Source organism: Hydra vulgaris, chromosome 06, assembly GCF_038396675.1.
Source record: "Hydra vulgaris chromosome 06, alternate assembly HydraT2T_AEP".
Classification (NCBI taxonomy): Eukaryota; Metazoa; Cnidaria; class Hydrozoa; order Anthoathecata; family Hydridae; genus Hydra; species Hydra vulgaris.
The window spans coordinates 2,030,448-2,045,000 of NC_088925.1; the positions used below are offsets into that span (position 1 = coordinate 2,030,448).

Genomic DNA, 14,553 nt, shown 5'->3' on the forward strand with positions numbered 1-14,553 from the left:
TTATAAAAAGCAATGAGTTAAATAACTGAAAACATAATTTTTATAAAGAGCGATGTGTTAAATGAATAAAAAAAATAGAAAAAGAGTCTTTTGGCAGTACTTTCAACTAATTAAAAAACAAAATGCAAATGTATTTACTTTATTCAAAGCTAAGAGATAAACTGAAGGTAATAGCAGAATAGGCTATTGAATATTGTTATTGAATAACAAACATATATTTTCAATGCATTCTCATTTAAAACTCCTAAAATCATAGCTGAATGTTAATCAGACAAGATGTTTCACCTAATAAAGTTAGTGAAGAAATTGTTAACAGATATTATGACCATAAAAAGAAAGGTAACTGCAAATTACCAGAAAAATCATAAAGAATGCTACAAGTTGCAAAATAGTTTCAGTTAAAATAGTTACCTGGTTAAATGTTACATGCATTAAATCTATGAGTAAAAAATTATATAGTGACTATTTGAGATCAGTTGTTTTACTTTTCAATTGATTTAAATAAAACTTTTTGATTGATTGAAAAATACCAGAGTATTAACAGTGCCATGTTACGCATGGATGATGTCCTTGTTAAAGGTTTTGTTGCGCATTGTTGAGGACGCATAAGGAGCCCAGCGTTACAACTTAGGGTTAATTAACAGGACTGAGACAATCACTATTTAAATTGTTCATGTTCTCTTTAAACTTTAATCATGTCAAAAGTAACCCAAATGATTAAAAAAAATATCTCTACCACCTAACTATTTATTATATTTTTTACAAATATTCGTGGTCTACGAAGCAAACTTCCATCAGGTGATTCTTACTTTTTTCAAAATTAACTAGACTTGCTTGCTCTTAGTAAGTCTAATTTAAATTCCACTAATCCTTTATCAGATTCAGTGTTGGCACCCTGCTGACACTAAAGTTTATAACTTCTACATTTCTCAATCTCTTACTCAGAGAGTTAACTTTGTGATTTGTTATACTGACAACCCTAACCATTAACTTTCACTCCTTTTTTTGTCTTTGTATTGTCTTGTCTCTGACCCTAGCTTGTGATCAGTTTCTCCTTTTTCTCCCTAGGTTGGTCTGACCATGCAATGATCTCTATAGATCTTTTATCTCATACCTCTTCTTTCGACTCACCCTATCATCGCAGTACTTACTATTACTCTAAAGCTGACTGGGATTCTTTTCATGATTTTCATAATGACGATCTTTGGGCTGATGTCTTGGGCTGAAACTCCAGTTTCCGTAACTAAAGTCATATCTCAATTAAATTCTTCTATGGCTTGTGGTCCAAACAATGTTCCTTTCATAGTCTTACAAAATTGTTTACCAGAACTCTCTTCAATTTTCGCTAAATAAGTACTTAACTGAATCCTGTTTTCCTGCCAGTTGGAAAATGGCATCTGGTTCCAATTTAAAAGAACTTTGGAAATCATTCTGACCCCTCCACTAATCCTCCAATTAGTCGTCTCTCTATTATTAGCATCAATTATTTCATTTATTAATTAATATCATTCAATTGCAATTTTCAAAAAATCTGACCTCTCTAATTATCATCCCATCTTTTTTGCTTTCATTCTTCTTTCAGCAAGGTCTTTGAGTCTTTGATCAACAAATTTCTTACACCCCATCTTGAGTCAAATAACATACTGTCAGACAATACAATTTTTAATCCTCTTGCTCTAGGGTTAACTTACTAACTCCTGTGACAAAAAGATTTTATCGTTCTTTAAGGCAAGACAAAATCTTTTAGTGGAGGCGGAGAGGCTGGAGCTATTGCTCAGGACATATCTAAAGCTTTTGACAAACTTTGGCATGCTAGTCTTCTTAATAAGCTTGTTTCATATGGCGTATCTAAGAAATTTTTGAAATCAAATTGTTTCTAAGGTTGTTACTCTTTATCCTACTTTATCCTTCTGATGATGCTCTTTCTCTTCTAGACAGTCCAAAAATGCATTTTAAACATCGGACCCGCTCTACCTGCCAACCTTGAACCTCTTGCTCATTGTCATAAAGTTGCATGTCTTTTTCTTTTCTACAAATACTATCATGGTCGCTGCTCCAAGTCACTATTATAACTTGTTCTGCCAATTCAAACTCAATCTGGCTTGACTCGTCATTCACATAAGTCTCATTCTTTTACTGCATCTGTCCCTGCAATATGGCACTGCATACAGTAAAAACATTTATTCGCCTAGTTTTTTTTTTCTGCAATTCAACCTTTAGGAACTTTCTCCCATCTTCATGTTTTCCTGACTCTTTCAACTTAGAACTTTTCAAGTCTTCTGTCAATTGTTTACTTGCTCTATAACTCTATTCTCTACAACTCCCAACTTAATAGTGTTGCTTGCAGCCTTTTTGGAAATTTAAAAAATATATATATATAATTTTATCTTTGCTGATTTGTATTTTTGTTTCAGCATATCACTAGGGTTTTTTTTATTCATGTTTTACATTTTCCAATTTCGGAAAACGATTTAAGTTGACCGAAATTGGAAATTTCGTTCAACTTAAATCGAGTATTTAAATTGACCATTTGAATATTTTGATTTCAATTTATTAAAGCATAAGCACAACAAAATTTAAAATTTTAAACATGTTTTAAAATTTTAAAAATGTTTTCAATTTTTTAAACACATTTTTTAACATGTTTTAAAATTTAAAATGTAAAATTTTAAAAATTTAACCATTTTAAAAATCTAAAAGTATATTAAGATGTAGAATATTTATCAAATATAAGTGTTCAGCAAGTGAATTTGGCTAATAGTATGTGAAATTAATAATATCTAATAAATTAGATAAAGTTTATAATAAAAAAAACTTTTGAAGACATTTATAATCAATTATAATTTAAATTCATGAAATTAAAAATAAGATAAATTTAAAGAAGTTCAGGAATTTGAAAAGTTTTTAATAGTAATTAAAACAACTAATACTTTTGTTATGATGTATATTATAATTTTTTATGCAGAATTCATAAAAAAATAATACAAAACATGAGAAAAAAATACAAAAATAAATAAACAAACTTTATCTGTGTATGTATTTAAAAACAGTTCTTCTTCATTTTGAAATTGCTCTTGACTGAAATTAAAGAAATATTTCAAGTTTTTAATTAAATGAAAAACTTCAATGAAAATTTAAGCTTTTAAAATTTTAAATTTTCAATTGTAACATCAAGTCACTTTGTGATTTATTTGCTACATGCAGTAGCAAAGTTCTAAATAAATCACAATTTATTTCCAAACTTTCCATGTTTCCAAGATAAATATACACTGCGACCATTTTCTATAGATGCATGTAGAATTTAGCAGATTTACAATGTTACAGTGGTAATAAAATTGTTCTAACGGTACTTTTAAATAAGTATATGTAAGAAAACAATAATCCATTATGCATCTGATTATTGTCTTGATTGTATTAAAATAATTAAATTTTTAATATAAACGTGGCATTTTTCTATAGACGCACTAAAATTTTTACAAGTTTTGACGAGCAATTTTCTATAGACGCACTATAGTTTTTACGAGTTTTGTCACAAATTTCTTATATTCTGTTGTATTTTTTATTTTGTGAGTCGAAATTAAGTTGAACTTAACCAAATGCCAAAAGGAAAAGTCCTTACCCATATTGAAAAATGTCAAATATTGGCTTATCACCGAGAAAAAGTTCCAAATCGAGAAATAGCTAGAAGATTGAAGAGATCAGATCACGTTATCCATAATTTCTTGAAAAATCCAACAGGTTATGCAACAATCAAAAACAAACCAAAAAAATCTAAGGTTTTAGGCCGTGAAAAACCCAGAATTGTTTGACTCGCATCAAATTCATCAAAAAGTTTGAAAACAATTAAGTCAGATTTGGGTTTAAATGTTTGCAAGGAGACGATTAGGAAAGTTCTTAAAGACAGCCCACACATTGTACGATCAAAAATGAATAAAACACCAAATTTGGAGCCTGTTCACAAACAGAAACGGATGGAGTTTGCCCGCGAAAACATGGCACGCAATTGGGAACAAGTAAGAAATTTTAGATTAAATTCTCATGAATACGTAAGATGTCTAAATAGCTAAATATTTTTGTTTTGAATACCAGGTGATTTTTTTGGACAAGAAAAAGTTTAATCTTGATGAGCCTGATGGTTTTAGTGGCTACTGATGAGATTTGAGGAGAGAACCCAAATATTTTTTGACAAGGAATTTCGGTGGTGGATCTTTGATGGTTTGGCTTGGGTTTTGTGCAATAGGAAAGTTAAATTTAGCATTTACATCTTGCAAAATAAAAAGTTCTGAATACATTGATGTGCTAAAATTATGTTTGATACCATTTAAAAACAAATATTGACGCAAAAAGTTTGTTTTTCAACAAGACAACGCCAGCATTCACAATAGTAACAAGACTAAAGCATTATTTGTACACTTTTTAGTTTGAAACTAAAAAAAACGAGCAAATGTGGTGGCCTGCTCGCAGTCCAGATTTGAATCCTGTTGAAAACATCTGGGGAATATTGTAAGACGTATCTATGCTGACCAGAAGCAATATAACTCTGTGGCAAATCTAAAAGTAGCGGTATCAGAATGCTAGGCCGATATGGAGCCAAAAGTTCTGGAAAACTTGGTGGGAAGTATGTTAAAACGAATTTATCAAGTAATTGAACGCAAAGGAGGTCCAATCGAGTACTTAAAATGCAATAAAAATATTTTTTTTGATAGTTTTGTTAAAAAATGTGAACTGCATCTATAGAAAATAGTCAGCTATCTTTTGAATTTATTTCATTTATAATTGACCTCTTTTCAAATTTGATACTATTTTTTGATAATTTTCATTATTTTTTGATACTTTATTTATAATTTATTGAAATACACTATAAAAGTAAATTTAAGTACATTTTTAAGACATAATCCACATGCGCCTATAAAAAATGTTCGCAGGCTAATAAAAGTTTAGTTGCAAATGTTTATTAACATAATTAAAAAAATATTGATTGTTCTTATTAGTGTGATTTACAAAACATGCTTTTATATTCTTATTATTTAATTTACAGAACATTATATATTCATATTAGCATAAAAAACATTACTTGTATACTTTTCTAAGTGCAGCGGTTTCTAACCTATTTTGCAAAGTATGTCATAAATTCTTCAAGAACCTCTTAGTTTTAAAAACTTAGTGTAAAATTGACAGACAGATTAATAACAAATACTATTGAGTAATGTAATAACACAAAAAATTTATTTTTTATATATGATATGAAAACTTTAAGTCTATGGATTTACAGTACACTATTGTATATGGATTGCCTACTATTCAACAAAAAGTCAATTTAGTCAAATACTAATTTTAAAATCCTTATATCTTTTTATTCTTACTTTCTATTCTATTTTTTTATTCTATACTTTTTCAATGTTTAGTTTTTGTTTGTTTATAACATATAACTTTTACATGCTACCTAGCTTTTTATTTACTATTTTAAAGTTTTATACAACTCATAGTATGTCAGCAATAAATATACCTAATTAAACATTTGTTTAAGATTTCATTAATTTTTTTGTTTGTTTACTCTATGTTGAGATTTTCATACTTTCATACAGGGCTATCTTAAGCTGAATCGGGGCCCTGTGGCCCTGAGTCAGCTTTCATAAATACTTTAATACAGGGCTATTTCAAGCTGACTTGGGGCCCTGGGGGACTGAGACAAAATTAAATTGTGAAGCTATAAAATATAAATGTCATCTATATAATTACATTGTAAATATGATTGTATAGACTTTTTGGTATTTAGCAAGTATTTAAGAAGGTCGTTAAATCATTGGGGTTTGAGGATAATTTCTCCCATTGTCAGAGTGGCCCTGCTCTGTTATTGGAGTGGCCCTGATCTAATATTACTTTGTTCCATTAATACTTAAATGATATGATGTTAAAAAATAAAAAGCAAATAAAAATCACTTTATTATTTTTATTTCAACATATTTTGAAAAAACTTTATTCCCATATTTAAAAAAAAATTATTTCCTTAAGTCGACTTTTAATCGAATTAGCCAATTCCAAAAATGTATTAGTTGATTTTAGTTGACAGCCAAATTATTTAAAAGTCATAACCACTACTCTAAACGCAATAGATAACAACACTACTCTAAAAAGTCATAACAACACTACTCTAACAAGTCATAACAACACTACTTTAACAAGTCATAACAACACAACTCTAATTTTAGTTGTCATAACAACACTACTCTAACAAGTCATAACAACACTACTCTAACAAGTCATAACAACACAACTCTAATTTTAGTTGTCAGAACAACACTACTATAACAAGTCATAACAACACTACTCTAACAAGTCATAACAACACAACTCTAATTTTAGTTGTCAGAACAACACTACTATAACAAGTCATAACAACACTACTCTAACAAGTCATAACAACACTACTCTAACAAGTCAGAACAACACTACTCTAACAAGTCAGAACAACACTACTATAACAAGTCATAACAACACTACTCTAACAAGTCATAACAACACTACTCTAACAAGTCAGAACAACACTACTCTAACAAGTCAGAACAACACTACTATAACAAGTCAGAACAACACAACTCTAATTTTAGTTGTCATAAAAGCACTATAAATGCAATTGATAAAGATAATGAATATTAATTTCTCATTTTTAACCAGAAATTACTAAATAGTGCTATTTTCAAGAAATTCTTGGCAGGGGTATCTTTCTCTATCTATAAATTCTTCAAGTGGAATTTGTGTCGCTTCTTACATCACAAAAACTTGATGATTCTTCACACAGGGTTCACACTTGAAAAATAGATCATAAAAAAAATTCTTCCTTAAATTTGTTTCAACTGCAGATTCATTCAACTGTTAAACATATAGATTTTTAATTTTCATTAATAGCATTTTCTTAAATGCTTGATAAAATATCATCTTTGATGATGATGACATTTTTGTGCAATAGAGTATTTAATAAAGAAATATATATTTTTATTTGTTTACTGCTTCTTTTCTAAATAACTACCAAACTTTTGTTTATGGTAAAACAACTTCTTGAGTCAAAGTTTTATGCTATATTCTGTTGAGTTTAGTAAATAATCCAAGATTATTTACTAAACTCAATAAAATATAGTATAAAACAAATTTTTGAAAATCAGCATCTTTTATAATTTTGATTATTTAAGTGAATAGCTTTGAGGATTTAATAGAGTTGTTACCAAGTACTTTATAAAAAACAACACACTATGGGGTAACCTTTTTTATACATGTTGGTAAATCCATATCTTATATATTCATGTGAATATAACCTTACTTTACATTTTCATGTGAATATAACCATATCTCATATATTCATGTGAATATGACCTTATTTTAGTTGTATATTTAAATATTTAAAATGTTAAAAATTTTAATAACGGTTACTATTTTCAATTTGAACTTTATAATTTCTTTAATCTTTAGTTAATTGAATTAAAAACTTTTTAAATTTTTTTGAATTTATTAAACTTGATCTTACTTTTTGTGCATTAATTATTATTATTATCATTATCATTAATTATTATCATATCATTAATTATTACTACATTATTATTAAGTTTTTTCCTTCCCATTTTTTTTTTCTATTGTTTAATATTTTTCTTTTCTTTTTGCCTATAACAACATTTATTAGATACGATTTCATTACAAATTTTATTGGGGATTTCAATTTACAATGCTTTCCCATATATAGATGTTGAGTTTTCAGAAACTTCAATATCTGAAAGAGTTTCTTTTTGATAACAGCTTTAGATAATTAAATATTTTTAATATGAATGTTATAATAATAAATATAAAAATTATTTCATACACCTTAATTATTTTATTTTTTACTGATGTTTTATACTTTTAAAATCATCAAACCTGTATTGAATTAAAAAGAAAGTTGATAAACCAAAAAAATTTATTTAACTTTTAAATTAAATCTTTAAAAAATGAAGAAGAAAAGCATTGTAAAAAAAAATATTTTTTATTACAATATTTTTCATTCTTATTTTTTAAGTTAATTTGTCTTTACATTTATTTAAATTTTGTTTTAATACATGCTCTTAATTATAATATATTGGTTTTTGTATATATATATATTTTATATTGGTTTGTATATTTTTAAGAAAGACTTATAAAAATGCATATAAAAAATAGAAGAACAGAATTTTTCTTAGCATAATCATGACACCTCATTATTATAATTATATACAATTTATGTATTTTAAAAAAACAGAGAGTAAAAAAATCTTCAGGTTTAATAACTTATTTAAAGTATGTGTTCATTTTTTAAAGTTACCTGAATAACTCATTCCAATTCTCTTGAAGTTTAACCCAGTAATCTTCACTCCCCTAAATTCAATATTCATTTTATATATAACAAATCTAAAAAAATACACACACAAAAATTTTTCACCATGTATCTCAAAATTGGTAGGTTTTAAATTACTTAAAAGACCTTTTTGGAGTACCTATCTAGTACTAGTCTTTTTGGAGTACCTATCTAGTACTAGTCTTTTTGGAGAATCATAAATTAAAAACAAAAAACTAGAAGCAAATATTAAAATTTGAACATAAAATTCAAAACTGGTGTTTAGATATTGCTATTTGATGTGCTCTTAAAATAGCTAAAAATTATTAAATCTTTTTAATGTCTTATTAACTAATAAAATCAAAAATCCAAATATTGCTTTCATAAAGTTTGAATACAAAGTTTTTACAAAATTTCTTTATGCTCTTTATGAATCAGTTGTTTTTTTTTAATTCTGATTCATTCCCAACAAGGCTGCAAATAAACATTTTTAAGTTAGGAGTTACTAGTATATAAAATGAATAGAGTTAAAGAGTAATAAAATGGTTGACAGAAGATTTGAAAAGTTGTAGGTTGTATGAGTCAGAAAAACATAAAGATGGGAGAGAGTTCCTAAAGGTTGAAGTGTGGGAAAAAAACTAGACAAATAAAAGTTTTTAGAACATGCAGAGACAGATACAGTAAAAGAATGAGACTTTGCTGAATGACAAGCCAAGCCAGAATAAATTTTAGTTGATGGAACTAGAGATAAAAGCTCCTTTAAGCAGTGCACATGATAGTATTTGTAGAAAAGAGAAAGAGATGCAACTTTATGATGATGGGAGAAAAGCTCAAGCTTGGCAGATAGTGCCAATCCAACTACATTTGCAATGCATTTTTGGACCTTGTCTGGAAGAGAAAGAGCATCATTAGAAGAACCAACCCAATGTGATAACAGTATTCCATACAGGGGCATATAAGAGATTTTTGGAGGTAGAAACAATGGGAAACAATGGGAAACAACATGTACAACAATAAGAAACAACATGTACAACTTTTTAGAAACAATGGGAAACAACATGTACAACGTTGCATTGGCACAAGAAATAACGTTCATTACCAAACTCCAACTATAGAACATGGTTTAAGAACGGAATTAGATATTTCAGCAAGATAACAATCCCAAACACAAATCCAAGTTGTTAAAACAGTGGTTTTTGACCTGTGAAAGTTTTAAAATGGCCATCTCAGTTATTGGGTATGGTTAAAAAATATTAATTTAAGTCTTTTATAAAATATGTGATGAAAATATAGCACGAATTGGTTGGGAACTTTTGCACTTGTAAATTTAACAATTGTAATAATAAATACATTTACAAACATAATTAATATTCTTTTCTTACATTATTTTGTTTCCTATATCTCATACTAACATCTCATAACTATTAAAAATCATCTCCGCAAGGCTGAGAAGACCACTACAGACGAGGAGGCTACTCAATTGTGGTTATAACCCTCTCTCAACTCTATAACTCTAAAACAAAAACCTTGATGAACAAAGCTGCTTTGCTTCGCTGAGAAACAAGTTCAGCATGGTACTACCAGGGACGTGGTGGGGATAAAACTTGGAACCTCTCACTTATGAAGTGAGCGCTCTACCACTACACCACTACCGCATTAAGTATGTCATACATTTACGTATGTCAATGTACATTTACATATGTCAATGTACATATATGTATATGTGTGTACATATATTTTATTTATGAACTTTTTACATTAATTTTATATTACATTTTTAAAGTTTTCGGTTATTTCTCATTAGGTCTAGAATAGCCCCTGTCATTTCATCATTGACTTTTATTGCATCAACAAAAGAGTGGGTAAAATATATTTGTAAATATCAAAAGTAAAAAAACAAAAAAACAATATAAGCAATTTTGATAGATTTCTTGCAACAAATTCACTTTTCTGCCACAAATTCACATTAGTAACATTCTTCACTTTCACTTACACTAATTGCTAGACTTTAATAAGTAATATCTCCAGAACCACTATAAATTATCTCCACTATAAATTGGATACCCATATTTTTCACTTTATTATTTATTATTAATGGTAAAATGTTCTCACAGGATTTCAAAAATCAACCATATCTTAAAATACATGGTGACATGGCCTTAAGAAAATAAACCGTGTAACTTAAAAATAATTTTAACTCAATTTTAAAATTAAATTACTACAAAAACCTTTTCACTACAATTATAAAATTAAAACTAAGAAAAAACAAAATAAATAAATACAAAACAGCAACAAACATCTAAAGACTGTGTGAGATCTTCAACAATAGTAGCAGGATTTTTATTGTAATTTGTAGCATATTCGTGCACCCAGTTGCTCGCTTGATCTTCCTTTTTTATAAAAAAATATAAAATGTAGCTAAACATCTTAAATATGTAACATGGTAACATTTACCATGGTAACATGGTAAATGTTATCATGTTACCATGGTAACATATTTTTTTAAATTAAATTGAACAAGTTTTCAATTAAAAAAACTTATTTTATTTAAACATCTCAAATTTTTTTGGTTCTCCTACAACTTTCTACCCTACCTCTGCCATTAAATAATTCTTATATCTCTCTAATGTATAAAAATTTCATTTAATTTGTTTACCAAAACAACTTACCTCAGCACTTATTTCATCTTCAATTTTTGTTAGTATTTCACAAGCAGTCCTATTTTCTTCAGAAAACTTTTCTTTCAAAATATTACTAAAAACATTCTGGCAATGTTTTTAAAATATTACAAAAACATTCTAGCAGTATTTTTAAAATATTACTAAAAATATTTAGCAGTGTTTTTAACATTAACAAAAAATCATAACAACTTTTTTTAAAGAATCAGTAAAAAAACATTTCCTAAAAAAGATTAAACAAAACACACAAAAAAGAAAAAAAAAAAATGTTAAAAGTGAAAGACCTTAGCTACAGTAAGCCAAAAAATAAACCCTTTTATTTATTTACATGAATTAAACAGATTATGTATAGATTTCAAAAAACAGTTGTTTAAAAATTATTAAATAACACTGTTAATTATTCTTAAACAACACTGGTAATAATTCCCAAACAGCACTGTTAATAATTACCAAACAACACTGTTAATAATTACCAAACAACACTGATAATAATTCTAAAATAACACCTAATAATTCTAAAATAAAACATTTTATTTTTAAATTATTTTCTTTATTTTATATTAAAGTTTTTTTTACCTAGTTTCATTGAGACATTCTGGTCTCCATTGGATTTGCTGTACATTCATATTTGGTTTATGGTATAAACCATATTGATGAAGTGGACGATATAATGATGGATGATATGATGGACAATAAATAGAAGACTGAAAACCATGAGTGTGAGACTTGAAATCATTTTTAAAATTTTCTAATACTAAAAAAAATAATTAATTTTCAGTCATTTTAAACTCAAAAACTTCAATAAAACAAAAGAAAATTATTTTTGTTTTAATTTTAAAAAAATTTAAAATTAAAATTGAAAATAAAGATAAAACACTTTACCAGAACAGTTTCCAAAGTATTCCGTTTTCCACTCATTGGATATCTTCTCACAATCTGTTCTCTGATTCTCTATTGTAAAAATAAAAAAAATTGAACAACTGCATGGAGTTCTTATGTCATTAAATCATTACTTATCTCTGTAAAATTTAGTTGTTGCTGTAACATTCAGTTGTTGCTGTAACATTCAGCTGTTGCTGTTACATTCAGCTGTCTCTGTAATATTCAGTTGTTGTTGTAACATTCAGTTGATGGAGTTATATTCAGCTTTTTGTTAACAGTTGTTATAAAGGACTTACATTAAAATTTTTTTTACCTTTTACAGAAGCCATATTAGAGAGTTTTTCAATACCATGCATTTCATTGAGTAATAGTTGCATGTTGAAAGTTTGAGGAACAAAAGAATAGGTTTCCTAAATGTTATGTTAATTATGTTAATTTATGTTAATTTTTAATTGTGAAAAATTACACTTTTTATTATTTTGATAATAAACTTAAAAAAAAAAAACTAGTACCAGTGCCAAACCCAGTGTTAGTTTGGGGGATTCTGTTAAAGCAGATTGTACTTTTCCTACCCAACCTCCTCAGCTCTTTACCCAGCGCAGCCCATTATGATTAAGCTGCACAAAGAAAATTTGTGAAATTCACACCTGTAGAAAAGCTCTAACAGCTGTTTCTTAGCATTTAATTAATAATTACAATTATTTAAAAAATAATCATAATTTTAATTTTTATTTTTGTATCATTTCTATTGATGATTGACTACCACATGTCATCATTAAATTTATCTAATCCAATAACATCAAACGCATCAACTTATCTAAAGATGGCACAGACATAAAATTTCTCTGCTTAGTGTGAAAGAAAATAAGGCACAAAAAATATATGCTCAAAATTAGCAACACTTGGTGTGATCAATAACAATAGTTTAAAAAGCTTTATTACTGAAAAATATTGATTTCTATTTTTTCAAAGTTTTCTATTAAATCTGATACAAATTACAAATTATCTCCTGGTTACATTTAACTTAAGCCTCAACTGATTTTATTTTACCATTTAAAATAGATTGATGTGAAATATTTGTCAAAAATTCTTTTTCACCCTGATCTCTGATGATTATTCCCCCTTATTTGATTATTATTACCCCTTATCTCTTATGGTTTCACTTTTGCAATTATAAAGTAACACGCAGGTATTTATATCAACTACCTTAATGAATTAACAATATATAGACAGAATATATCAAAGGAAGAGAGTGGGAATTTTAGTGCAAATCTTATAACCAGGGGGTTTTAATAAAAAAATATAATTTAATAAAAAGTGCCTCAATGAACTAACAATATATAGACTGCTACTACCTTGATGAAGTACTCTTGCAAATAATAATTAATACAAGAGGAGGGGTAGGAATAAAAGGGGGTGGAAATTTTAGTCCAGATCTGATAAACAGGGGGAAGTTAAAAAAAGGGTGGGTAGGAATTTTTTTAAATCTAATTTCAATTTATTGTCAGTCTATAAATAAAACCTTGTAAATCCAAATTAATATTTTTTATACAGAACACACATAAAAAAATTTAATACTATAATGGCTTTTGGTCAAATGGCATTTTTTAACAGCTGTTTTATTATAATTTCAATAGGATTTAATATGCTTATACTTCAATAGGATTTAATATGCTTATACTTTAGTCAAGTTTTATACTGAGGTGACAAATTGAGGTTTATGAGATTTTTTTATAGGTCAATGTTTTTTAAAGAACACCAAAGTTTTTATTTTGATCAATGACATATACATTTTCTAATTTTAAAGGCCACATCACACTGATTTTTTTAGTTTTTAGTTTTGAGATGAAATCTTTTTGTTGATAAAAAATAAAAATTAACAAACATCCCCTCCCATGTATTAAGCATGCAAGAGTAACAATATATAGACTGTTACTACTATAAAACTTTATTAAAAAAAAATAATTTAAAAGATCAGATAATAGTTGAAACAAACCTGATGACTTGTTGAAAACTCTGCCTAAAATTAAAACAAAAAACGTATTTAAAAAACTGTAAAAAAAACAACAGTAAAAAAATAAAAGCAACAAAAAACTAAAGAACTTTAGTTTTTAAAGTTTTTAAAAAGCTATTTAAATTTTATATTTTTAATCAAAAACTTTTTTTTTTTAATTTACTGTATATTAAGCAATGTTTTTATAGTTGCATTTTTAACTTAGTATCAAAAATATGATTTAATCAAAGTGAAATAATAGATACACACTTATTTAAAACTTAAATTAAATCTTCATTTATAAACAGCTTTAAAAACTAGTTTGTTTAAATTTGAAAAACACAACACAAAAACAATTTTAAAAGTATTAAACTTATTTAAGTTTTAATAAAGTTTTTACAGCTACTTGCCCTCTCGCTTGGAGCTATTTTAGTGTGATTTTTAATTTTTTCAACTTAAAAAAAAAAGTTTTACGAGGAAGAAAAAGGAAGAGTAATGAAAGTTTTTAAATAGGCAAACTTTATAAAGAAGAAGAGTTACAAAGAAACTTTTTAAATATGAAAAAAATAAAGAAACAACACAAAATAACGTTTACGACGATTGTTTTTCTGATGTATTTTTGATATGATACAAAACATTATAGTGTAAAACTAAAAAAACTATTT

General features: G+C 27.0%; 1 protein-coding gene across 1 annotated transcript in view; it reads right to left on the reverse strand.

Annotated features, from left to right (window-relative positions):
• The window catches only part of LOC100200977 (peroxisomal targeting signal 1 receptor), a 44,997-nt gene that overhangs the window by 14,331 nt on the left and 16,113 nt on the right, over positions 1 to 14,553 (reverse strand). Inside the window, exons 2-9 of the mRNA XM_065798940.1 lie at positions 13,892 to 13,915; positions 12,209 to 12,305; positions 11,896 to 11,964; positions 11,590 to 11,767; positions 11,005 to 11,089; positions 10,633 to 10,725; positions 8,324 to 8,376; positions 3,024 to 3,078 (exon numbers count right to left, since the gene is read on the reverse strand). Of these exons, the coding sequence (XP_065655012.1) occupies positions 3,024 to 3,078; positions 8,324 to 8,376; positions 10,633 to 10,725; positions 11,005 to 11,089; positions 11,590 to 11,767; positions 11,896 to 11,964; positions 12,209 to 12,305; positions 13,892 to 13,915 (654 nt within the window). The remainder of the gene's footprint in view (positions 1 to 3,023; positions 3,079 to 8,323; positions 8,377 to 10,632; positions 10,726 to 11,004; positions 11,090 to 11,589; positions 11,768 to 11,895; positions 11,965 to 12,208; positions 12,306 to 13,891; positions 13,916 to 14,553) is intronic.